The 27,114-nt window shown below is 44.9% G+C and overlaps 2 protein-coding genes across 7 annotated transcripts in view; both read right to left on the bottom strand.

Annotated features, from left to right (window-relative positions):
• Positions 1-2,306: 2,306 nt before the first annotated feature.
• TMEM81 (transmembrane protein 81) lies at positions 2,307-6,608 on the bottom strand. Its single transcript, XM_049634476.1, has one exon. The coding sequence runs from the start codon at positions 5,683-5,685 to the stop codon at positions 4,840-4,842; it is 846 nt and encodes a 281-aa protein (XP_049490433.1). The 5' UTR covers positions 5,686-6,608; the 3' UTR covers positions 2,307-4,839.
• Positions 6,609-7,058: 450 nt separating this feature from the next.
• The window catches only part of RBBP5 (RB binding protein 5, histone lysine methyltransferase complex subunit), a 35,223-nt gene continuing 15,167 nt past the window's right edge, over positions 7,059-27,114 (bottom strand). For 2 of the 6 annotated variants that reach the window (XM_049634470.1, XM_049634469.1), the window contains 10 exons: positions 23,568-23,708; positions 22,605-22,767; positions 20,741-20,850; positions 19,589-19,708; positions 19,348-19,501; positions 19,180-19,251; positions 18,445-18,562; positions 17,743-17,812; positions 17,140-17,369; positions 9,495-16,055 (listed from right to left, as the gene is read on the bottom strand). In XM_049634470.1, the coding sequence (XP_049490427.1) occupies positions 15,802-16,055; positions 17,140-17,369; positions 17,743-17,812; positions 18,445-18,562; positions 19,180-19,251; positions 19,348-19,501; positions 19,589-19,708; positions 20,741-20,850; positions 22,605-22,767; positions 23,568-23,708 (1,432 nt within the window). In that variant the 3' untranslated portion in view covers positions 9,495-15,801. Of the gene's footprint in view, positions 16,056-17,139; positions 17,370-17,742; positions 17,813-18,444; positions 18,563-19,179; positions 19,252-19,347; positions 19,502-19,588; positions 19,709-20,740; positions 20,851-22,604; positions 22,768-23,567; positions 23,709-27,114 lie in introns of all 6 variants that reach the window. The other 4 variants (XM_049634472.1, XM_049634474.1, XM_049634473.1 and 1 more) reach the window with 4 other exon arrangements.

Below are 27,114 nucleotides of genomic sequence, written 5' to 3' on the forward strand. Positions count from 1 at the left end.
TTCCTGGCTCAGACGTGGGACGGCTGGCCGGGCATCTCCGGGTTGGTGGGAGGGCTAGACTTCTCCTCAAACCTGGTTTTGAGGCTCAAGTGTGGTGCCCCATTTCCCCGGGTCAGACCGACCCTGGGCTTCATCCTGGGATGAACGAGGTTGCCAGAGAGGCTCCTGGGGTGGTGTGAGGGACGAGGTGGGCATTTTTAAGGGACTTCTAAAAGCTCCATAGAGAGAGGTGCCCGGTAGCTGTATATAGGGTCATAGACTTTAGGAAGGCAGGATAATAAAGGGAAGCTGGGGAGGAAAAAAATAGGTCAGGTAACTTTGCCCCGAGGCCCAGGAAGCCGAGTGTCCTTAGCTGGGGTGCACCCTGCCTTGGCCCCTAGACTGCAACTTACCCAGCCCCATCCAGGGCCTGCATAGCTTAGTCTCACAGCCGGGCAAGGGCTGGGGCTTCTTTGGACCCCCAACTTGACCCCGATTTTGTCGAAATGGAACCACTTCCACTGGCCTATCGTTTGTCTCTCTTGTACTTCTTGTAATGGTAGTTATTTATTGACTCTGGTAGCAGGCAGTTCTTAAATAAAGATGATTTCTCAACCTGCTGAGGCAGCTGGCACCTGCCGTGGGTGTTTTTATTGTCGGGCCGAAGCACGCCTCCTGTCCTGCTCTCGAACCCCAGTCTTGTGGCTGATGCCTTCCCCCTCACACAGTCAGCTCGAAGGAAGGAACAAGACACAGCCCCTCCTGCTTCACGCAGGCCTGGGAGGGGGAAGAACTGGGCCAAGGGGCTTTAAGACAGGCCTAAGCAGGGGCGCCTGGGTGGCTCAGTCGGTTAAGCGTCCAACTTCGGCTCAGGTCATGATCTCACGGTTCGTGGGTTCGAGCCCCGCATCGGGCTCTGTGCTGACAGCTCAGAGCCTGGAGCCTGTTTCCGATTCTGTGTCTCCCTCTCTCTCTGCCCCTCCCCCACTTGCACTCTGTCTCTCTCTGTCTCAAAAATAAATAAAACATTAAAAAAAAAAAAAAATGGCCTAAGCAGAGTGCAAGCAGGCATCTTGCCGGCCGTGCTGGCTTTACCTAACACGGGGCAGCAAACACTGCTCATGACGGTATTGCTTTGGGCTTCCCTGATTTCTAAGACATTTGACAGTTCCAGACTCAACGGTACCAAAGGGAAATCTTCTCCCTGCAGGGTTATAGTGGCCGCCAACCAGCAAGGTTGCCGCCAGTCTCTGCTCTCAGCAGCCAAGAAAATCTGAATTCCTACTCAACGTTTTGCAGCTGCAATATTCTCCCCTGCGTTCAACAAACACTTGCCGAGCTTCCATTAGCTCTGAGACGCTCACAGAGACCCACTGGCACAGCCCCGCGTTCGAGTCTTTCCATACAGAGCGGAAGGGCTCCGTGCTGACTGCGCCCCACCGCCTTCCCCGGAGAAGAGGGAGACGGGGGCAAGCGGAGGCCCTGCTCCTCTGCGCTTAGCGATGCGCCCAGGGCCCCCTGAGCCCCCAGGAGGGGCCGGCGCGGACAGCTGTGCGATAGGCTAATCCCTTCTTCCACTCTGCATCCAGAGGGGCTGCTGGGAGCACCGGCCAGCCTGGAACCTAAATTTCGGTCAGTCGGCATGGCCCTGACCATCCCTCCAGAGGCGGACTACATGCACGGGATTCAGTAAACTGAACTGAGTTCCGGTCTTTAATAACACCTTGGAGGGGTTTGGGGTTTGTTTTTCCCTTTCCTCTTCCCTGTTCAATCCCTTCCCATCCTCTGAGTCAACATTCAAGAGCCCAAAGCACAGAAGGCCATGAGCCTAGAGCTGCACAATATTCCATCCCATGCTCGACTAGTGGCTTGCAACAGGGGCCGGACGGGCCACTTGACTCTTCTTGGGTCTGGCTCTCCATCTGTACAATGGGCAACGTGCCCCTTGAGCCCTCCTCCCCGCTCAGCAACATCACACGGAGTTCATTAAAGATCCTGTTCTATGGTCTTTCCAAGGATAGCAGGCGCTCTCCCGAGGGCTTAAACACACTGTCCAGAGCCAAACGAAGGTGCCTCATTAGAAACCTTCTCTAACTCATGTCCAGCCCTTCACGGCTTCCAGCAGTTTTACTGGCAGGACCGCGCTCACCTGCCCCCCCAACACAGGTGGGTCAGTCCACCTGCTCAGCTACAGTCAACGGCAGAAACAGAAGCACAACCCAGGTCTTCCGGAGCCCGTTCCCTCTGAGGTAGAGAGAATGGGGGAAAGGGGGTGTGGAAGATTTAAGATCTTTTCAAAATAAGTCTACAGTAAATTGTAGACTTTGCGTGGGCCTACGCCAGTGGTCTTCAATGTTCGCTCTCCACCAGAATTACCTATAAAGCTTCTGAAAAGCAGAGATGCTCTGAACTCCTAAGATTTATGTGTATCTGTGGCAATGAAAGAACCTAAGAGTTCTTAGGTGAGTGGCGGTGAGTGCTTTTAGCACCCAGACCAGACCTTGGCTTCTAAATACTGTTGCCCACACCAAAAGGAAACCAGAATCCCTCAGAGAAAGCAAAGTCCAAATGTGGATCTGAGGCATTTTGTGGTTCTAGAAAGCAAGGACATGCTCCGGGTCAAATGGGACCACAATAAAAGGACGAGCGAAGAGACTCCCACTGGCCAAAATTGGGGACGATTTAAACACCAGAAATGAGACATTAATGGATTATATATAATGCACTAAAAAAGAGAATCCACGGAGAGCTCAAAAATAAAGAGTAGCTCTTCTTTACAGAAAAATGCAGCCTAATAAGTACAGCAAGGGCACATTAAAGACGCTGCAGTTCCCAGCAGGTAATCAGCAAGGATCGTGAATGGATTCCAAGGCGTTAATGGCTTTTAGGAAACCAGATCATCACAAAGTATCGTCCCACAAATAAATGATTACAAGAGGAAAAAAAAAAAAATACACCTTTGGAGAGACGGGGCAGTCACCACCTTAACCAAATCGTCACGCGTATCGTATCGGTAACGAGTCACCCGACACCGTGCACCTGTGGTGAGCAGTGGACACCATTTGTGTGGAGCTGTCATCAAAAAATGTTGAAGATCCATTCCTCCGCAATCCGGTCATGTGACAATGACGACAAACCCGGACTGTGGGGCACTATCCAGGACGATCGGCCCAGCTAGACTTTTCAATAAGATCAACGTCATGCAAAACAGCAACAAAAAACCCAGGAGGTCTGTTGCAAAACTAGACTTAAGAGAAACCACCAAAGGTAATATGTGGACCTGCATTCGATCCTGGATCAAACGTTAAAAGGCTATCTATCAGATTTTAGAAGTTGGGCAAGACAGAGAAGTAACAACCATACGCAAGATTAGGGAATTGTTCACTTTCTTAGGTGTGAAGATGTTGCAGTTGTACAGAAGAATCTTTATTAGCAGATGCAAACACGATCTAGGAGTAAAGGGTCACAATGTCTGTGCCTAACTTCCAAGTGTTCAGTAAAATCAGCATCTATTCAGAAAGATATATGTAGCAATACGTTCACAGTTGGTGAATCTAAGCAGAGGATCTACAGGTTGTCATCAAACTTTTCTTTCCACTTTTCTATGGCGTGGAAATTATTTTTTAATGTTTTTCTTTTAATTAAGCTAAACCGTGGGACTCAAACTCATGACCCGGAGACCAAGAGTCACACGCTCTACCGACTGAGCCGGCCAGGTGCCCCTGAAATTGTTTTTAATAGAATGGTAATGAGCCATTAGCCATGATTTTAACTGAGTTAGCATCCTCAGGGTTGGGGCTCAGGAATCTTATGTTTCAAAAGTTTATCCAGGTGATTCAGACACATAGCTAGAGAAGAGAACCACTAGTCCAAGTCTTCCTATCTGCTACCATGTCTGCAGCTAGAGAAAAGTGAGGAGAAGAAATGCTCTAATTCTCTCGGAATGAGCTCAGGGGGTGGCTGAGCCTCTTTCCTGACATCAGCCAATTACCTCACACTGCCTCAATGGCCTCTGAGGGTCTTAGGATTTATTTCCTACGGAGGTAGGAAGGTCTTAGTCCCTCCTTGGACAGCCTTGGCTGCTGGAAGAAACCAACACACTTGACCTTTCCAGGAACACACACGTCAGGGCACTGCAAGAGCTAGAACAACAGGAGCAGGAGGCAAGCCAAGGAACTTGTTCAGGGGAAACCTACCAGGTGAAGGGTCCAGCGTTTTACCAGGAGTCTTTAACACTGAACACAGAGGGCTCACCGGGGGCGTAGAGAAGGAGCAATGTATTGAGTGACTGTTACATACCCGGGTCAGATGCCATTACTAATTGCCTTGGCTTGGCCACACATGGGCATATGCCCTCCTCCAAAGCAATGTGCTCAATGTCTAAGAAATCTAAGAAAGAGGAGAGCTAGATTGATTATGGGACAACTTACACATATGCAGGAGATTTTTACCAAAGAGCAGAGAAGATCAGGTCGATACACAGCCACTGTGAATTATTTTTATTGAAGAGGAAAAACAGGTTTCCATTAGACAAGCTATTAATATATCCTTTATGTGATTATACCACCCAGAAGAAGGGATGGAGGTAGAGAGGCCTCAAATTGTGAAAGATAATGACTGCGAGCTTGAAGACAGAATCTTCTTCCCGGGGACAGGGGAGGGGTCTACACTCAGGCTTCCCAGGTGCCGCGTGGGCAGGAAAGATCAGGAAGAGATCCACCCGGGACACGGAGAGGCAGAGCACTGCCCATCACGCTACCATGGTGTTGCCCCTGTCCCCGGGCCCCACTCACTTTTGGCAGTGGAAGCCCTCCCCCCTGGCTGAGCCACAATCACTCAGCCAGACAATCCTTTGAAGAGCTAGCTTGGCTTCCTAAACAGCCAGTCCAGGGTCCTGGGCAGCCAGTCCTTCAGGGCTTTTAAGGACTCAAGGCCAGCACTTCTATAGACCACCCTCAGCCCAAAGCCCAGAGCAATGGCCATCAATACACCACCAGCCACTCCACCGACAACTCCTATTCCCAAGGCTACAGCCACCTTCTTCTTCCACCGTGGGCGGCGAGGCTCGGACTGGTTGTCTAGATTCACTTCCAGGCCCTTATCAACTAACTTCTGATTCTCCGTAAGGGATTGATGGAAATTCAGGTTCACCAAGTCAGGGGGAAGGACCCGCAGCCCAAAATAGAGTCTCTTGACAGGTCTCAGGTTTTTTAACAGCTGCACATCACACCGGTATGTCCCAGAGTCGTACTCCTGAACAGAGGGAAACCTCACAAAGTAGGTACTGGCTCGGAAGGGTTTGAAGATCTCATCATCAGTAGAGATGATACCCCGAGCAAGTCTCCAGGTGAACCGGAATGCTTCCTGCCCAATCTCCAGGATGTCTGAACTCAGACAGCTGAGCTCAAATCCCTTCCCTTTGGGAATGGTGAAATGGAGCATTCCACAGATCCAGTTGGTGAGACATTCCAAGCGCTGAGACTTACACTCTCTTCTCACACCATCAGGGCCCACCTCGCAGACTGTCTCTTCCTTGTAGCCAAGGCCACAGGTGACAGTACAGGTTGTGGCATTGACAATGACCTTCCCCACGGCTTCTTGCAGCTTCTTAGGGATGGCCAGTGTTTTTGGCAAAGTCACCACCAAAGGCAGAGAGAAGGCTAACACCAGGCTCCCGAGGATGAGACCAGCAGCTGAAATCTTCATGTCTCGGTGGGCATCTCATCACCGTCAGCCAGCACCCCGCAGAGTTCCAAGTGAATCCTCTATGATATCACAGCTTACTTCCTTTGACACGAGATAGCGTTCAATGTCACAAGACAGGGCGCAGCACCCACTGTCGGCGAAACACTGCAACTCAATAAAACACAAGTCCAGTCCTTGCAAAGGGGCGAGGCCACGAGGCAGGAAAAAAAGTCACAACTTCGTTGCTTTACTTGCTCTTGTTAGTGACTATTTCACCAGTCTCCGTTCTTCTCAGGCCCTTGTAATGAATTTAAATCCACCCTCTCGGGAAGAGACTTCAGGAGCTGAAGCGAATTTCCAAATGACGTCAAATGCGTAGTGAAGCTACATTCTTCCTTACCCCTGCTCCTCCTCTCCAAGGTGTGGGATCCAAATTAATGAGCTTCAAAACCTCAGTTAAATCTGACCAAGTAAGAGATCAAATACCAAGTCAAAAAAAAAAAAAAATTATGTTGCATTAAGTTCTTATTGATTTTAAAGTCTCCTAAACCTTCTGTAAAAAAAGGATTAAGAACTCTGGACTGGGATGCAGCTGACTGATCCTTCCTCAATTTCGATTTCTATTTGCTCCTTTGTAAATTAAGACCTCCTTGCCGACTTCAGGAAGGTCACCTTGGGCATCAAATGATAAACTGTACACGAAAACACTTTGTAAAGTGTGAAACACTGTTCACGTGTAAGAAATTTTAAATAGAAATGAGAATTCATGGGGACGCCCGGGGGGCTCAGTCAGTTAAGCTTCCAATTTTAGCTCAGGTCATGATCTCACAGTTCATGAGTTCAAGCCTCGTGTCGGGCTCTGTGCTGACAGCTCAGAGCCTGGAGCCTGCTTCCGATTCTGTGTCTCCCTCTCTCTCTGCCCCTCCCCTGCTTGTGCTCGGTCTCTCTCTCAAAAAAAAAAAAAAAAAAAAAGAAAAGAAAGAAATGAGAATTAATGAAGACAAGGACCAAGCCACCCTTTGAGAATCCAAATGTTTATCAGCAAGGGCAGGGGGAGGGGAGGGCGGAATATGCCCAGTATGGCTCCTCTCTCCCATTCTACCATGCTTCCTTCCCAAGGGCACTGAAGGTGTCTTCTAGGAAAGAAGGCACCTAATCCTGCCTGCTTCTTGGCCTACTCCCTTTACAGACCAGAGGAGCTCATCATTCACTCAGGTCAAGGTTGCTATGAAACAGCTATGATGTCAAAGACGGATTCTTAGTCACAGGACAGAAAAAATTAGCAGTAGACACTGCTAAAATTTGACAATTTGACAATGATTAAAATCAAAGACTTAAACTGACTTTATGGGTTTGAAAGCTATTTCAATGAGTTTTATTTAGTCTATATTTTTTAAGTCTAGTAAAGAGGGATTCAATGGTATTTATGCTTTAAGAAAGATGCCTGGAAGGAGGGAATGCCCTCGCATGCATTTCTGTAACATCCAGAGTATCTCCCGGCACTGCGGCCTCTATCAAGCACTCACACACACTTACAGAGTTAAAAAAATTTGGAGAGATCATTCCTAGACAATCTTTGCGATTTAATACCAACTCTCTTCTTCAACTGTTTGTTTATAATCTCGTCTAGAGGCCGAACTCCAGACTCCGCGACCACCGCCGTACCCCTCCCAGGTCTGCATCTCCACGCAGAAAGATCGAACATCAGCAACAGTAAACTGCATTTTTGGTCATACAAATCAAAGTGGCTGGTGAGCTTCGGAAGCGATCAGTGTCTACAAACAAACATCTACACCTGTTCTTTAATAAACATCCGCTTTTATTTACAAAGCATTAAAGCTTCAGCAAGAAGTACCCAAGGCTAAGTCTCATCTTGTACAAAACTATGGAACATTAAAAAACGAAATGGGGGGAGGGGGAGGAATGACAAAAGAGAAGAGAATATGCATATGTTGTACACACTGAGAAAATCAAACTGGAGAGAAAGTTCCAGGAGCTGAAAGAAATTCCAAAGCATAAATAATTATTAGGAACGGCTGCCAGAGACGACCTGACAGGGCTGAAGCTGATTTTCTCAGCAGCCGGCTTAGGAGGTGGACACGGCATAAACGTCCCAGTGCACGAGCAGAGGGCACCGCGTTACTTTGCCCAGGAAGTGGGGCAGAGCCTTCCGTTGTCACACAGCTTGTGACGGTGCACAGCACACAAATGGAATGGAAACAAGGTCAACAAAACACGTGTCTAAAGAGCCACTCGCCAATCTCAACCACCGGTCTGATGTGAAATACAAAATGAAATTCACAAACATCTGAGGGGAAAAAAGTGGTGGCATCTAAAACTACAGACATTTTGCAATTGACTCAGGGGGCGCTCTTACTTCAACTACTGAATGTTCTGGTTCTAAAAGATGGAGTGGGAGAAAGAGGCTCTTCCTGATGTATGTCTACTTTGATTGCTCTCTTAAAATCCAAAAGATAATCAACTTGTCCGGCCAGCTACAGAAGCACCCAGCGGCTGCTGGAGCTCACAAGAAGCACAGTGCTGACACTCTCCTTTGAGAAAACCACGGAGCTGGCCACCCAGGGTAAGCGCCTCCCGCCGGGCCAGACAGCCCTCTCCACACCTGGTCTCTGGACTCTGGGTTTACAGAGAATTTCAAACACCTCATGGATGCGTCCATCCAATTTGCTACTTTTTATACAAAGAACAGCAAAAGCAAAAAGCAGAAAGTAAAAAATTTTCTTAAAAAGCTAAGCAACCTTTCACAGAAAGGAAGAGACTGACAACAGGTGGCAGGGAGAAGGAGCGGGAATACAAGAAGGGAGAAACGTAATGACCGATGGGAAGGACGGCTATCCATAGGCAATGATAAAAAAAAATTTTTTTTCTCCTTGATCTTTGATTTGAACTATGTTGTCACTGCTGCTTTGATTTCGGACGGTCTGACTTTAGTCGTTTGCATAGATCCCCCACCCCAATAAAAACGCAGCTTGTTGAGAGACCCCTTGGTCTGTTCCCCTCTCCGTAAGCCAGTGCAGGCGAAGCAGTGTGAACTACGGATGATTCTTTGCTGCAAATGGATGAGACTAGCTATTTTCAAAAACCATGATTAATGAGAATGAACCACCACTGGAGGAAACCATGCAATGCCAGGAAAACAAAGAAAAGCCTTGACCCTCTTACAGCCCAGCTTCTTGAGCAAAATGGGGTATGTTAAGAAGAGGGGGCCTTTCTTATCTTTCTTCCCTTTCTGAAAACGAACTCTTTCAAGCACTTTCTTTTCTGCCCCTCCTCTGTACGCAAAATGGAAATAGAGGAGGTATGTGGCGAGAGAGGGAGTTTAAAAATGGAAGACAGAATATGCAACAGAAGTTTTTCTAGGACACCGGCTGCAAAACTTCAGATAAGAATAAGTCACTCGAGGACATGCATGGAGGATGAAAGGCTAACAGGAGACAGGAAATGTCAGGTCAAAATGATCCTGGGTACAACAGTTAAGAGGAGCAACACTGGTCTCTTTTGTCCAGCAACAGAACTAAGCATTGAAGCTTGAATGAGTCAAAACTCCTGCTTGATATCTTCACGAATCCTCATTCCTGAGAGCCTATTTGGACTTCTGCTTGGAAGGGAAGGGCCGTATACTCTTCTTCCATAATTCACTTCTTCATTCAAACATACGATTCGCTCCTTCCACCTCCTGGGTCGGAGGTAGAGGCCTTTGTGTTAAATTAAAGTCAATCTCAAATGACTGACCACAGTGTCCAGAGGCCACATGATGGCAAAGTGGGGGAAGAACGAAGAACTTCAAGGGTCTTCATAACAGTTCTGAGATTGCTCCCCCTGCTAAAGAGATTAGACACAAAAAGATTTCTTTTAGCATCAACTTCGCCCGGTAGCCTGCAAGCACACAAGTACTGACGGATGCCGGATGATGGCTGACACGCACACGTGGGCTAAGAATTCCCCCTTTAAGTGAAAACCGACTCCGAGTCGCATTTACCCTTTACTGAAGCAACAAAAAATCCAAATCCCAAGCCCCCACCCCAATACTTTCCTCAGCACTGCCCCAAAGGGGAATAAAAGCAAAATGATCAGAGTTCTACACATTTGCTAAGCTGCTAACCGTTTTCTAACCTGGTTAAGCAAATGCTTTACAATCCAAAAAGCGCAGTAAGTTGAGGAAAGGAAATTCTAGGGTGCTACACCTTTTCATCCTTCCTATATTAATCAGTCACTAAGTGGTTGACAATGAGCAACAGACCGTTGTTCAAGCACCCCTGTTCCTTGACTGACATTCTCATCACCTTAGAACCCAATATGGTGAAATGTGAATGAAACCTGTCGGCATTTCTATGCACCAACAACTGATCAATAAATAAAATCCTGAATAGTAAAATCAAACGAACACTTCCCTGATTATTCCATAGAAGCTGTTCAACCTCTGAGGGATATCCTTAAATGGGCTGCTGTGAAATATTAACTAGGAAGTGTAAGAAGAGAACAAGGTGAAGAAAATCCTCCCAGATGTCATCTGGAATGTGGCGGGGGGGTGGGGGTGGGGGGGAGGACATGCCACTTGAAGGTATAAAATGGTTAAAAAATAATGTCCAAGTTATGAAAGAAAAGTACCCACTTATAAACTTTGCTTTTAACCTGATTTTTAAAGTAAAAGTTCAAGCACGGATGAAAACCGGCAATAAAAATATAGCCCCAACTGCCTCAGCACAGACGAGCAATTATGAGATATAAACTCTCCTGGATGCTACGTTGTTAAAAATCAAATTTCAACTTTATACAGTTCAGTAAGATAAAAAGTTTATCTGGCACTTTTCAGATCTCTCAACGTAAAACGTAAAAACTTCTTGAATTGATTTTTTTTAAAAAAATGCTTGCAGCAGAAGAATGTACTGCACAGGACTCAATACCATGCCTTTATCACATTAAGGCCAGCTTCACTGATTGTTCCCATAGGTACCCTGACCAATCTACTTTTAGCCATTTAAAAATGAACACAGCATTAACATTTTAAGCCTTAATCACGACAGGAAAAACCGGTTTGATCATAAATCAATAGTATTAATAATGGGCACTCCAGATGACTAATGAGGTACATTACACTGATTATCTGAGGTCAGTTAATGTTTCTGTATCGTCCTCATTTATGTGGACAGACCAAAAAAAAAAAAAAAACCAGGGCGCCTGGGTGGCTCAGTCGGTTGAATGTCCGACTTCGGCTCAGGTCATGATCTCGCAGTCCGTGAGTTCGAGCCCCGTGTCGGGCTCTGTGCTGACAGCTCGGGGCCTGAAGCCTGCTTCAGATTCTGTGTCTCCCTCTCTCTCTCTCTGTCCCTCCCCTGCTCATGCGCGCGCGCTATGTCAAAAATAAATAAAAACATTAAAAAAAAAATTTAAAAAAAAAGCCACGCACAAAGGCTTGTTGAGGTATCGGGTAACAACCCAAAACCACAGTAAGCAATAATACTATGAGCAAGATAAAATAGAGAAACAGTACAAGAGAAGAGCTCCAGGCTATTTAAAAATCTGCCCCAAGGATCTGTATTATTTTGCTGCAACATAAAGGAATCGCCAAGAACAGAAAATTCATAGAAACTGAGCTCATGATGAACAGCTGTCACTGGTACCTCCCAGTAGCAGCCAAAGCCAAGGCAGTCTAAGAAAAACTGGATATTAACTTTCAAACGTTACCTTAGTCCGCTAATAAGATCACAAAGAATAAGAAAGAATATCCAAGTAGCTGTCTGATTTTAGCAGGAGTTCATATATCAGCCTTTGAAAGACTGATCATTTAAAAAAAAGAGAGAGAAGAGGTGGGATAGGGAGTCTGGGTGGCTCAGTTGGTTAAGCGTCTGACTCTTAACTTTGGCTCATGTCATGATCTCACGGTTCCGGAGATAGAGCCTCGTATCAGGCTCTGCACTGACAGTGACGAGCCTGCTTGGGATTCTCCCTCTCTCTCTCTCAAAAATAAGTAAATAAACCTTAAAAGAGAGAGAGAGAGAGAGAGACGAAGTGGGAAAAAAAACCTCACCCCCTACCAAGCATTCAAAACAATCGGATTCAGGAGGTGGCTCAGAGGCCTGGGACAGCGGTGTGGCCACACGCAGGGAAATCGACATGGTGCCCGTGTGCCCCCAGAAGCAGCGCCGATGCTCGCTTTGGCCTTCGCCACCCCCACGAGCCCCAGGTACATACCAACTTCTTCATGCCCACCATTACAAGAGGCCTTTAGACCATGTGTGCGACGTGCCACAACTCTGTCACACTTGGCTACTGATTCTGTTTACTGCCGAGAAGCCCTAGTTCTTGGGCGGTCTTTGAGCAGTCACACAGCAACAAGGACCCTGGTAGTTCTGCTCAATCTCAAGTTTCTGTTCTGAGGGCTGTACTCTGGAGAGAATCTAATAAGGTACTTCAGGGGAAATCACAGAGATGGCGTCGATGATGGGGATCTGGCCTTTCCAGAAAGTCCAAAGCTCACTCAGGGCTACCATTGCTAAGTAAGCTTCGCTGACGGGTCCTCATTCATCACGGAAGGCATGTCTTCACGGATGTGGGTCCACTGAAGCTATTTAACACCAATGAGCTGTTTGACAGGGAAGAATTTTCTGTAGGCCCAAGTTCGAGATGGCCAGATCATTCCTATACAGGTCTATGTGTCTTCTAATCTTCCCTCAAAATGCATAATCTCCTGTTGCAACACACAACAGGCTATCAGCTTTACCAGGCCCAGTTAGGGCTTATCGAATAGCTTCATCAGTAACCGGTCAACTGCACATTTTAACGAACAGTGGCCATTTATCTACCTTGAGCAGCAACACAGCCTGCACCTGTAATCCTTTCAAACAATTTGGCTCTGATGCAAAAGTAGGGCACTGGGGGAGAGGGGAGATCCGCAAAGCTTGGCTCTGCAAATACAATCCTCCCACTGAATTGATTTTTGAAGACGCTTCAACCTCAGGCATCTGGATCAGGTTTCGTATCTTAGTATCTCCTGAAAATCGACAATGACCGCACATCGCTTTTTATGGAACATCTCTGAGGCGTGGAAGAACACAAAACTCGAATGCCAAAGAGGTTTTACCTCAGAATCCCACACAAAAGATCCAACAGGCTGTCCTGAAACTCAAGAGGCATAATGGAGTTCTCCCCATTCTCCCCCAGATGCACAGCCTCCATAAAGACCCAAACCACACCGCAGCCAGGCTGTGAATTTGGGTGCAGCCTTCTGAGGAAGCCTTGGGAGCAAACCACAATGGCCGCCTTTGAGGTTTTCTAAATCCTGCTCCTCAGCATTCTCTGGTTTCATCTGGCCATTGCAGTTTGGGAGATTTCCATTCAGGAAAAAGTCAAGGAACGGGGCCAGAGAAGAAAGGCGAAAACGGGAGGAAGGAAGCATAGTTTACGCGGGAAGTGTGAGCTGCACAGTCATGAGAGGCCGGTGCAGTGTTTGCATCATCTTGAGCAGTTGTTCTGTCTGCGTGATGTCAAAAGACCTATCATCCCCCTGGCGTGGAAGTCCCCTCTAGTCCTTCTAAAGGATAAAGCTGTAATGGGGCACCTGGGTGGCTCAGACAGTTGAGCGTCCGACTCGGGCTCAGGTCATGATCTCGAGGTTCACGAGTTCGAGCCCCACGTCGGGCTCGGGGCTGACAGCTCAGAGCCTGGAGCCCGCTTCGGATTCTGTGTCTCCCTCTCTCTCTGCCCCTCCCCCGTTCACGCTCTTGTCTCTCTCTCAAAAATAAATAAACATAAAAAAAAAATTTTAAGGATGAAGCTGTTAGAACAGCTGCCTCTATTTAAGGCTGATCAACCCGAGCACCTACTAAAAATAATGTAGAAAATAAAAGTCCGGTTTACAGCCCCCCGCTATTCCGAGATACAAGTTCTAGCCTTTAACGAGGTCACTACCTTATTTAACCTTGTCAGCACAGTGAGTAGGGATTAACTTCTAATAGGCTCTAGATAATGGTATCCATTCTTGCCAGGAGCTTCGAAACACTAACTTCTACTACTGAAGCATGTATTACACACATACTTGAAAATGTCATTGCAAACCGTATTCAGTATTTTGAGAAGTTTTGAGAATTTTAGGAAATAAAAATGGCTGACCAAACTCTTTGACATTTGATTTTGACTCTTGTTTAGACATTTTGCAAGTACATCTGAGAAACAACATTGCTATTGTACTCTATGCTGTAAAATCTAACAGTGGTTCACGGGGTCTGTGACAGAAACCCAACTGAAGAAAGGCCAGGGATATTTACCTCACTGCTAGTGATCAGATCAACTATAATTAAAAGTTGAAATCACTGAGTTATAGAAAGGGAAATGTGAATTTTCAAAAACTTTTAAGTGGTTTATTTGCCATACACTGACTATTAAAAAGCAAATGATTCATTACTGGCAGGTTTTGAAGAAGCTAGGAGACTAGGTCCTAGAGTATTTCAATCAAGTCCGTATGTCTGGCCACATTTTACATCAGCCTCAAGCATTTCAGCTCGTTAGGCCAGAGAAATCTATTTAAAGGTAAACCGTGTGTTTCTGTAGTGGCCACAGCTTGTACCAGAACTAGGCTATAGAAGGATCGTTTGTATTTACATGAATCAATTACTGGCCTGCAATCTTTGTTGGCAATGGCCATGAAACTCATCCCGGCTATTTTAAAACACATACAGAGAGAGCCTTCAGTGGACTGAATGTAGAGGTGGTAACTGATCCCCGGTGAACAACATAAATAGCGCTGTTGGGGAAACAATGCTGCTGTCAGTGCCACGCGTTGGCTGTGAAAACGGAACATCTAAATCCAGCGCGTGAGGCGGAATACTCAAAGTGAGTAATTGAGTCTGCTTCAGCTTCTCTACGGAAGAGAACTCATGTTCATCACGATCAACTGACTGAAGGTGTAACTCAAACAACGAACTCTGTTCCACGTTGTAGCAGCGTGTCACGCCAGCACAGCTGGGGTCACACGCTGGAGTTAAAATTTTAAAGCCAGAGGATGGGGCGGGTGCCTGACGCACCAGGCAGTTAAGCATCCGACTTCGGCTCGGGTCATGATCTCGCGGTTTGTGAGTTCGAGCCCCGCGTCGGGCTCTGTGCGGACCGGTCGGAGCCTGGAGCCCGCTTCGGATTCTGTGTCTCCCTCTCCCTCTGCCTCTCCCCCACTCACCCTCTGTCTCTGTCTCTCAAAAAATGAATAAACGTTAAAAAACAATTTTTTTTTTAATTTTTAAGCCTGAGGAATAAAATCTGAATACAACCACTGACACTTTATCAGCCCTGCCTCTGAGTCTCCTGACCTAGCCACAGGGAAGCTAGAGCACTGCCCACACTAAGGCGATGCTCATACATACGTTTTCCAAAACCCAGTCATGTCTGAATAGAAATGGACTCTAATTTGATTACTATTTTCCAAACAAGAGACCATTTGGCCTGCATTCACAAGTATTTGACAGGAAATTAAGATTGTTCTCCATCCCCCCCAAAATTTCCTCCCTCAAGCAAAGTGAGAAAACTCAGTAAGTTTCAAAGGCTTAGGAGTTAAGAAGCTACACAGATACGGTTGCGGTCTCTTGTGGTAATCTCATCCTATTTGGAAAACCATCTCACCTTCCTCCTCAACGTGACGGGACTACTGACAGCTCTGTCACTGCTTCTGGACTACGGAGAGAGAGAGAACCCCCGCCTCTGGGATGTGAACAGTTTAAAGAAAGACAAAACGCTACAAACAGCTAGGGCTGCATAAAGCAAGCTTTATACACTTCTGGTTATCTGTCTGGCTCTTTCATTTCAGGCAAAACAAAACAAAAACCTGGAAGCGAACACAGGCAAAGAAATGAATTAAACCAGGGGTTCTTACCCTTTCGGGGCTCACGGATTCCTACAGGAATCTGATGAAAGCTATGGGCATCTTTCCCACAAAAATATTCACACAATGTTTTGCATGTAATATCAGGGGAATATAGATCCCCTGAAACCTATTTACAGACCCAAGGTTAAGAGCCACTGAATTAAGCCAAATCTGGTTTTGCCTGCCCTTGGCAGCAGCCTGAAACTCAGAGAATGTCTGCCACTGGGAAAAGGAGAGGAGGGAAAGAACGCTGCAGTTAAACGGAGTCAGGGGCTGTACAAAGCAAGGCCACGAAGCAAGCCAGACAGCGCTCCCAGTGTGTCCTTACCTGTCAACGGCTGGCTGAGCTCCGCCTGCACTTTACCCTTCGCTGATCCTTCCAGAGGTAAACCTCTGTCCCCTTTGTAGAGTTTCGGTTTAAATGGAGAATCTTTCTCTTTACCTTTTGATCCTTTAGGCCGGCCTGCTTGCTTCTTCTTGGATTTGCCATCCCCCTTCACACCCAGTAGTGGATGGACTTCTGTAAAAGGACAGAGGGCACGGAAAGGGATCCACACGCCGCCCATCCCAGCACCCCAACCAGACACGCGCCGCACGCTGTGACTACCCGGGAGCAGAGTGTTGCTCTCGGGTCCCAGATCCATTAATACAAGGAGGAAAGTTTGCTCTCACTGATTCTAAAACTACAGAAGAGTGTGGCCGCTAAATGGGAAATAGTTGCTTGACCAAAGAGCACAGATGGCCTGTATGGTTCATCCCATGGCAGCTCTACACCAGCCAGGTAGCTGAAAAACACACTGACGACATATCGCATGCGCCAGGCCAGGGATGCACATGGGCACACTGGCCTGTGAGAGCAGGAGGGGAATTGGACTTTGGAACCAGACAGACCAGGGCAACGATACTGACTACGCCACTGCCCGAGACCTTGGGCAAGCCCCTTGACCTCTCAAAGCCTAAAAGTTTCTCCTTTGTAAAGCAGAAACAGTGAAACAACTTGCAGAGTTGATGCACAACTCAGCAGTGATCAACAAACACCACACTGCCTGGAGCAAGCAGGCATACTCCACCCTAGGGAGACGCACGGCTGCACAAGTCACTCGTGTGTGCTTAGCTAGAAGAGAACGGATGGCATTCGGGAGTAAACACACGCACGCACCATCCAACCTATCCCCCGTCCTATCCCAAGAGGCGATGATAAAGGCTTCTGGAGTCCGACTGCAAAGGTAGGCAGGAAGAATGCAAAGATTATCCAGGCCTGACTAGTACTTTACCACCCAGTGACACCACTCCACAGGGAAAGAGAAGAATGGTGTAATGAAGCACTCTGAGCCAGATGTCAGGAGATGGAAAGCTGTCACTTAGGCCAAGTACTAGAAGGCATAATTTCTCTGATTTAAAAGAGAAGCAAAAGAAGATGAAATCATTACCAAGCTGGAAGACGCGATTAAAAAGAAAAAGAAAGGAAAGGAAAGGAAAGGAAAGAGAAAGACTAATGGGAAATTTCCTTCAAGGTAAAATCCCTCAAATAGGAAATGACCAGACTGTGCTGGAGAGGAAACAGTGATGTCTGTTCGGCAACAGGGGCAAGATGCAGCTCTTACCATCATTGGGTACTCCTTGAAGTTCTATATTGGTTGTTTTGGGTTTCTTCTTAGGTGGCTGGGACCCATCTGCTGAAGACTGCCTCTTCTTCTCTGAACTAGCCCCTTCATCCATCAGGGAGGTTTGGACTGCATCCGGTGGGGGGCCATAAGGATTTTCTTCCGGATCTTCTACCTCAGGGGCAATGGGTAAATATAATAGAGCCTTTGAATCTTCCAGCTCTTCATCACTATTTGGAACAGGATCAGCCAAGGGATTGGAAAAAAGAGGAGACAGTTGCTTAAACCATGAACCCTTCCTCTAGGGCAGAATCACCTATATTAACCATAAGCAACAGGTATGGATCTAGAACTTTAAGAAAGCCAAGATGAGTTAAGGGAAATCTGACTATACCGATAATAAAATCAGTCATAAAAATAAACAGCATAAATGAATTATTTCAGTTTTTCTTAAGATTCTCTATCAGGGGAACAGGGACAGGATTTCTTGTACACCAAAGACATTATCATTTTGAACTAATGAACGAAGGCTGACAGAACAGCCAGGAGGAGGGGGAGCAGGAGCAGCAGCACCCTGAGGTCTCACGTGCAGAGGTGACTCACCTGCTACAGAAGGCAGCAATAGGGTCCACACTGGTGACATCCACTTCCTCATCCTCTGCAGCATCAGCCCCTGCAGGAGAAAAACACAGTGGAGGTATGAGAAGAAGTATAAAACTGCTTTTTACTTGCAGCCTAATGATATCCATACACTAAAGTTCCAGAGAAACAAAAAAGGAAAACCAAATAGTTCAGTATACTTAATCATTCAACAAACACATGATGAATTTCCACCCCCATGCCGAGCACTGCTACGTGCCACGTGTAAATCCTCATTTAACCATGTGCAATTAATCAGGAAACACACACAGAAATGGCAGGAGTGCTGTGGAACCCTAGGAAAAATGAAAAATGCCCATGGAAGCCCTCTGTCAGTGCCTACCACCGAAAGACTCTTGAAACACTGTCAAAACTGTGTGAGCTTGGGGCGCCTGGGTGGCTCAGTCGGTTGGGCATCCGACTTCGGCTCAGGTCATGATCTCACAGTCCATGAGTTCAAGCCCTGCGTCAGGCTCTGTGTTGATAGCTCAGAGCCTGGAGCCTGCTTTGGATTCTGTGTCTCCCTCTCTCTCTGCCCCTCCCCTGCTCATGCTCTGTCTCTCTCTGTCTCAAAAATGAATAAAAACATTAAAAAAAATTTTAAAAACAAAAAACAAAAAACTGCGTGAGCTTGAAGAAAGAGAGACTGCAGTCAAGAAATCTTACCCGTCTGCTCAGGCTCACTCTTATCTTCATCTTCAATATCAAACTCTGATTCCCTTTCCTCATATTCTACATTTTCATCCAACTCCTTGAAGTCTGGGGCAAATGCACTCCAATTTTCCTACGCCACAGACAAAATACACTACTTAACCACATGAGACAGCAGCAGTCTACGAGCTACACGTTACTGATATAAGTGAAAGATCGGAGGATGTAAGAGATGCAGAACTCCGAGATCAAACCTGGCAGATAATAAAAATCAGGCATCTGTAAGGTTTTATTATCTTAAGGTATTTCGATCTTAAACATTCTCTTATTAACCATAGTTCTTCCATAAGAACTGTCATCTTTAATCTTCTTAGGATGAAATGATCAGGTAAAACGTTAACATTTTCTTCGGGGTATGCAAATTACAAAGTAAAGGTATTCAAAATAAAACTGGGAAGTAAAACAGAAACTAACTGAGCTGAAAGTAAGAAGAGCAAAAGAGAACTCTCTCTCAGGTGAGTAACAGAAAAATACAACAGGCTTTCTCCCTGAAAACAGAGCTAGTAAGTCAGCTTTGGGCTAAATCTCTCCCACCAAAATAAAGCAAAACTGCATCTGTATTTAATTAAGTTACAAGAAGTGCATGCAAAAGAAATTAAACAGGTCATTTTTAGCTTACTAACTGTAAGGTTCTTGGATATAAAGAAAGGGTGTCTAGCTTCAAAGCAATTAAACCAGAAAAAGACTTACTACTTGATTTTGTGCCCAGATAGATACCACTCCACTTGAAATGGATGCTATGATGGGTCGAACAGGATGCCACTAAATTTAAGGAAGGAAAGAAAAATCGGCTCTAAGAATGGATCCGAGATGATGTGTTGCACGTCAGTGACGACAGCAACCTCTCCTTTTACTCACAGCTACATCCAAGAGGAGCTCTCCTCTCGTGCCATGGAGAATCTTCACCAGGTTGCCAATGCTCTTCTCCCAGATGTACAAGGCGTGCTGCCGGGCTGAACCGGCCACTATGTATTCTCCATCCCCAGAGAAACAACATTTCTTCCACGGGGTTCTGAAGGACAAAGAAAGTACCCAAGGAGAACCAGAAGCTGGCCCAGGTCATGAACTATCCCGTGGTCTCCCAGGTTGTGAGACGTACCTATTTACCAAGTCCTGTAATTTCTGCATAGGTTCGGGCTCTCCATCTCTTCCGCAAGTTAAGATTTCTCTGCCATCATAAACCCGGATTATCCGATCTGCTGTGTTAATTAAAAAGCAACTAGAGAAAGGATAAAAATATCAACACCGAAGGTCAGAAATCTGCTTCTGTTAACATTTTCCGTTACTAACCATTACTTAGAACAGTACCATAAGACAACTAATAAACTGAGAAGAGACTCAGTGATAGGCTAGAGTAGTTATGTATTTACCTATCACCTTCCAAACCAAAATACAATTTGAAGTGAAAATATGTTGTATACTCTGCGTGTATCCCTGAACCCTATATGCACCAACTAATCTTCAGTGTTTGACTGAAATCCAAGACCTCTAAACTGAAACCAGCTTGCTGAATTCACCAACTGATAGATGTATGTGAATACTTCATTTTCCTGGCCTGTTTTGTACATAACATATTCTTCCTAATGAGTTAATAAACTAAATCTGTCATCTTAAAATGTTCAAATTTTTACTATAGTGACACTGGAAATCTAACATAGAAGTTATCTCACTACCTTCTTACAAATTTCACCAACCTTTTCTAAATTCAAGAGAATACTGAACATCAATGTCCTCAAAGTACACACGAATGGTCCTGCACAAAACAGGAGGACTGTCACCTCTCTTCCTGACACTGACAACCTGATTCTTGTCGTTTCTGTGACCTACCTACTTCTAGCTGGGTAACCAAACTTACCAGAAAAACACCTGACATTAAAAAGGTAAACAGACTTTATGTAAATAGAATGTATGTTCAATTACTATGTGAATTCTGTGACATCAATTCTGATTATTAGAAGAGCTGACTTTGCCCAGTGCTTACCATGTGCCAGACACTGTAGGTCTAAGCACATACCACCCAGATATCTTTTCTGTAAAAGGACTGCCCGACAACCTCCAGAGAAAGAAGAAGTGACTGCTGGTTCAATGTGGAACACTTTATGGACTTAAGAACCAGATACTGACAGTTTGATTACTTTTTAAATAAACTTTCTTAAAAATGTACGCATAATAGACACAAAAACTGTGAATCTCAATGTATGTTTGCATTCTACTCACTTTTAAAACTGTCCCTAAAAAGACAAGGTCTCACCTCCCCTTCCGGGCAAACTCTATTGACTTAATAGCTGTGGTATTGCTTGTTCCAGTTGTTACTCTGAAGGAAGCAACAAGATCCTGAGAATCTGTTTTTAGGACCAAAATCTAAAGTTCAAAGGGAAAAAAGAAAGTTAAGCATTCTGGTAACTTCGAGTAATTAGATCTGGCTTCTATTTCTAAAGCTGGGTAGAAATATTAACATTTCTGTTCTCATGTATTCAACCTGATTAACGGGTACCGCCTTTTAATTCTTCAAATAAAGGACCGTGTCTTAACCTTTTCTTAAAATAGAATGCTTAGTGTTATTCACAATAGTCAAAAGGTGGAAGCCACCAAAGTATCCATCAACACACGAGTGGGAACACAAGAGGTGGTGCGTATATACGATGAAACCGTACTCAGCCACGAGAAGGAGGGGAATTCTGGCCTGCGCTGTGCATGAAGGAATCGTCAGGCCATCAGGCTAAGTGATATAACTTCAGGCCATCAGGTTAAGTGATATAAGCCAGGCACAAAAAGACAAATATTGTATGAGTCCACTTACAGGAGGTACCTAGCGTGGCCAAATCTAGAGGGACAGAAAGTAGGGTGATGGCTGCCAGGGGCTGGAGAAGGAGCAAGGAACAGAAGTCCTTGGTAAACAAGTGGCGTTTCAGTTCTGCAAGATGAAAAAGGCTCTGGAGATACGTGGTGGTGATCGGTACACAGTAGCGTGAATGTCCTTAATATGACTCAACTGTACACTTAAGAATGGGTAAGATGGTAAGCTTTACGTTGTAATTTATGTTGTGTGTAGTTTACCACAATTTCCAAAAGTGGCCACTTTCTAAGACAGTCATGAAATTATACTAGCCTGTATGCCCCAATATCGATCTCCCTCTCTCTCTCTCTCGCGCGCGCGCTCTCTCTCTCTCTCTCTCTCTCTCTCACTCACACACACACACACACACACACACACACACACTGCCTAGGGGCACTTGAGTGGCTCAGTCAGTTAAGCGTCCAGCTCTTGACTTCAGCTCAGGTCATGATCTCATGGTTCATGAGTCTGAGCCCCGCAACGGGCTCTGTGCTGACAGTGTGGAGCCTGCTTGAGATTCTCTCTCTCTTCCTCTCTCTGCCCCTCCCGTGCTCGCTCTCTCTCTCAAAAATAAACAAACATTAAAAAAAAAAAATCAAGTTTCCTAATGGAACTACAAACTCTAAGCTTTTATTTTATTTTTTTTTTTAATTTTTTTTTTTTAACGTTTATTTATTTTTGAGACAGAGAGAGACAGAGCATGAACGGGGGAGGGTCAGAGAGAGGAAGACACAGAATCTGAAACAGGCTCCAGGCTCTGAGCTGTCAGCACAGAGCCCGACGCGGGGCTCGAACTCACGGACCGCGAGATCATGACCTGAGCCGAAGTCGGCCGCTTAACCGACTGAGCCACCCAGGCGCCCCAACAAACTCTAAGCTTTTAAAAGGGACCTGAAAGCCCAGCTAAACCTGACTTCTACTTCACAAAACCATACATTAAGCTGGCCTGAATTATACAAGATTTACAGAACCAGGCATTAAAACATTTTCAACAGATGTATTCTACTTTATGCTATGACTTTTAACTTTTATAATTGAGTAACAGCCCCTCATTACTAGCATCCAGCAAAAGGCCCTTCCACCCCTTCCTAAGGGTGAATTAATCCCTCACCACGCTAAATCAAAAGAACAGAAATTATTATGAAGGCATGAGAGGAAAACAGGCTACATTTGCCATCAGCAGGAGACATGCGTAGTCCAGGGATAAAAGAAATGTCAAAGGAAGCAAAACAAGTAAATACGAACGACTGATGCTTATTTCACTAACTTCCAGGCTTACCTTTCCTTTTGCATTTCCTGTATAGATATACTCCCCTCGCCTATCAAAAGATGCAACCACGTTCAAATCGGAGTCATCGTCTACCGGCAGAACAACATGCTTGGAATCTGAAAGGGTCAACATGACAGGAGCAGATTTCATGGGACACACGAGAACCTTGTTCCTGTTTAAAAATATGAATAGTACATTGGCTGTTGCTTTGGTATCAGAAGGCTAATTCTCTTGCCCTTTTCCCTGATGCCTGTCACTACCTTCATCAACTCTCCCAGCCCAAGCAAATTTCAAACGCAGAAAGGCCTAAAATCTAAGTGTCTAATAACAGGGAAACAAAAACAACTGAATACAGCAACAGGATGTAATCATTAAAATTAAATATGAAGTGGTAGCAAACTAGTAGAAATATGTATGCAACAAAGTAACTAACAAACTAACTAAAACCATGTAAAAATACACATTTACGTACATCTCATACGCACGTAAGTGCCTTGTGAGCTATAAAGCACGATATAACAAGCTTTATACTTAAAGAGACCTTGACTAACAGAGAACCCAGAAAAATGAAAACAGTTACGTTTGGGTAACGGAATGGTGGGTAACTCTTTTTCTTAAATGTAGTTGGAATACTGAAGTATTTCCGTCACAAGAAACTCAAATAACTGGCAGGGGTAGGGAGGAACGGGAGGCGTGGAAAGCTCCAGGTCAAGGACCAGTTATTATACTTATTCCTACCTCTGCCTGCTTCCAACGTCTTAATATTGGCCAGTTTTTAATTATAGAGCACTCACTCTCCTTAAAATCTATTCAGGAGAGCCAACCTAGACAGAAACATTATTTTATGTAGAAGGTTTGAAGAGATGTGTACTTTTGCCTCCTAAAACCTTAAACTGAAATTGTCATGAGCCTGGAGCTAGTCCATACAGAATCAGACCCTGCCCCAGGAAAGAACAGCGCAGATTAACATACTGATCTCGTGGATGGTACTGGACTTTTAAGATGGGTGAAGGGAACCGAAACCTCTGGTCACAGTCGCCTGAAAGGACATCCCACTGTGACACTATGTTATCAGTAGAAGCACTCACGAGCTTATGACCATCTCGACTCCAGCTGGAGGGGGGAAAAAAAAAGAATTTAGCACATATTCTAAGTTAAAGTACACTGTAGCGCTCTCATGGATAAAAATGCAGAGTCACACACACCACCCTAGCTGCCGGGGTCAAAAATATTTCCTTTTTTAACATGCACTCAAATCCACAACAAGCTTTCCCAACTAAGCAATAAATAAGAACGTCTACATGACATCTTTATATGTAGTAACCAAAGCTCTTCACAGCTCAAGATAACACTACAAGTGACTCCAGGAAATAAAAACTCAAATGTTTTAGAAGAGTCTACAATTTGCTAGCCCTTAAGTGTTGACATAACAAGTATTTTTCCCCCCTTGGGGGAGAGCAGGGAGTATCTGAGCTTTCTGAGGTTGTCTCAGAAACAGCACCAGCACAGTGTAAACAAAACAGTAAAAATAAGTATCTGTTATTTAAAATAACTAAAAAAGGAATGAGTTCCTCCTGCTAAGTATAGCTAAGTGCCCTGGACAATACACATAAAACAAACAAAAAGACTCTGAAAGGCAGAGAAAGAGAAAAGACAGACTGGCTAGAGACTACAAGATATGAGGAATGACACAACAGAAAGTTCCCCGGATTTTATTTTGCCTTATATATCCCAGACCGAGTGATGGAGAAGCCAATACCCAGTAACGCCAATGGAATCACACAAATAAAGCCTCAAGAAGAGTGTGCTTTCATGAGCCAAAGGACCAGGAAAGGACAGCCCAGAGACACAGAAAAGTTTTAGGCAATAATTATCGCGGCAATCACCATTCGAAAAACTGCAGCCCCACCTCCATCCCAGTCAACGAGGTCTAAATAGAATCTAGACCTCCACTCTTGCCTGGGTATAGCAAGGCACCCTTCCCCACCAACTGTGTTGGTGTGAGATAAAGCTCAGTGGGCCGCCAGATTTCCATACCCACCAGCCTGTAATGAGGATTCCCACTGCAGTGTAAGTGGAGGCCACGTGGGGAACAGGAGGAACAAGACACTCCTATGCTTCCCAGCCAGGATGGAATCAGCCTAGGAGGCCAGTGGAGAGGCTGAACTTCCAACCCGACCCAGCATAATGATGCCAGATGAGAAGCCTGGACTTCTAACCCATCTGGCAGTTAACAAGATGGCACCCTCTCTTCTCTGCTGGTATAGTGTCAGAGGCGGCCAGCTAAAACACAAGATTTAAATAACCTCTACAATCTCAAAACACAATACCCAAAATGTTCAAGTTTCAAATGAAAATCACTATCGACCCAAGAACAAAAAACAGCTCAACTTGAATGACAAAAGACAATCAACAGATGCTAACACAGAGAAGACGCACATGTTAGAATTATCTGACAAGAATTTTAATAGTCATCATAAATATGTTGTAACCAGCCATTATGAAAATGCTTAAAACAAACAAACAAAAAAAAAACCCAGAATGTCTCAGCAAAGAAATAAAAGATATAGAGAAGAAGAGCTGAAATGGGAAGTTTATTTTTTTTTTTTATTTAAAAAAATTGTTTGTTTTTGAGAGAGAGCAAGCGCGCACCCGTGCGCGCACACACACACACACGCACACAAGTATGGGAGGGGCAGAGAGTGGAGGACAGAGGATACAAAGCGGGCTCTGTACTGACAGCAGCGAGCTCGATGTGGGGCTCGTACTCATGAACCATGAGCTCATGACCTTGACCAAAGTCGGACACTCAACTGACTGAGCCACACAGGTGCCTCCGAAATGGGAATTTTAGAAGTGAAACACACAACTAAAATAAAAAACCCAATAGATGGGTTCAGCAGCCAATGGAGAAAAAAGAGGAAAGAATCCATTAACTGAAAGAATAATAACTAGCCAATCTGAATTAGAGAAAATAGAGACTAAAAAATGAACAGAGCTTCAGGGATTTGTGGAACTACAATAAAAGATCTATCCACACCATCAGAGTCCTAAAAGAAGAGAAGAAAGAAGGGGGCTTCAAAGTATTAAAGAAATAATGGCTGGGGCGCTTGGGTGGCTCAGTCAATTAAACATCTGACTTCGGCTCAGGTCATGATCTCACAGTTCGTGAATTTGAGCCCCACATCAGGTTCTGTGCTGACAGGTCAGAGCCTGAAGCCTGCTTCGGATTCTGCGTCTCCCTCTCTCTCTGTCCCTCCCCTGCTCTCACTCTGTCTCTCTCAAAAAAATGAATAAATGTTAAAAAAAATTAAAAAAAAAAAAAGAAAGAAATAATGGCTGACATTTTCTCAAATTTGGCAGGAGATATAAAACCTACAGATTCAAGAAGCTGAGCAAACAAACAACAAACAGGGTGAGCTCAAAGAAATCAACTCCAAGACAAAGAGACAAACTTCTGAAACCTAAAGACAAAGAAAAAACAATCCTGAAAGCAGCAAGAGAGAAAGGACATTTTACCTATGGGAACAATTCACATGACAGAAGATTTCTCATCAGAAACCCTGGAAAAAAGTAGAAGGAACACATTTTGCAAGTGCTGGAAGAAAAATACTGCCAACCCAGATTCTATTACCAGCAAAAATATCCCTCAGGAACAAAGAGGGAATCAAAACATGTGTCACCGGAAGATCTACCCTAAAAGGATGATTCAAGGAAGTTCTCTAAATGGAAAGGAAATGATAAAAGAAGGAATCTTCGATCATGAGGGAAAAAGAACAATGAAGAGAGTAAAAATATAGGTTTATAACATCCATTTTTTTCTCTTTAGCTTTGATATTTGCGGCAAAAATTGTAACACTGTCTTATGTGGGTCTCAAAGCATACAGAGGAAATATTTACAACAATTATACATGAAAGAGGGTAAACAGAGGTAAGGTTTCAACACTTCACTTGAACTGGGAAGATGTCAACAGCCAGTGGATGGTGATAAATCAGATGTACACAACATAATACCTAGTATCCACTCAGGTTACACAAATATCCTGCAGCAGTTCCCACTTTTTTATTTTTTAATAAAGTTTATCCATTCATTTTTGAGAGAGAAAGAGGAGAGCAAGAGCAGGGGAGCAGCGGAGAGAGACAGAGAATCACAAGCAGCCTCCACACTGTCAGCACAGATTCCAATGAGGGGCTTGAACTCATAAACCATAAGATCGTGACCTGAGCCAAAGTCAGACGCTTAACCAACTGAGCCGCCCAGGCACCCCTACAGCGGTTCCCTCTTTTCCATGGCAGATACAAAGACCCTGCAATGGATGCCTGAAACCATTAATAGTATCGAATGCCACATATACTGTGCTTTCCTATACATACACAGCCACGATAAAGTCTGATTTATAAATTAGGCACAGTTAAGAGATTAACAATAACTAATAATAAAATAGAACCATCTTAACAATATACTGTAATGGAAAGTACGTGAATGTGGTCTCCCCCTCTTGAAATCTCTTAATGTACT

This window comes from Panthera uncia, chromosome F1 (genome assembly GCF_023721935.1).
Source record: "Panthera uncia isolate 11264 chromosome F1, Puncia_PCG_1.0, whole genome shotgun sequence".
In the NCBI taxonomy this organism is placed as follows: Eukaryota; Metazoa; Chordata; class Mammalia; order Carnivora; family Felidae; genus Panthera; species Panthera uncia.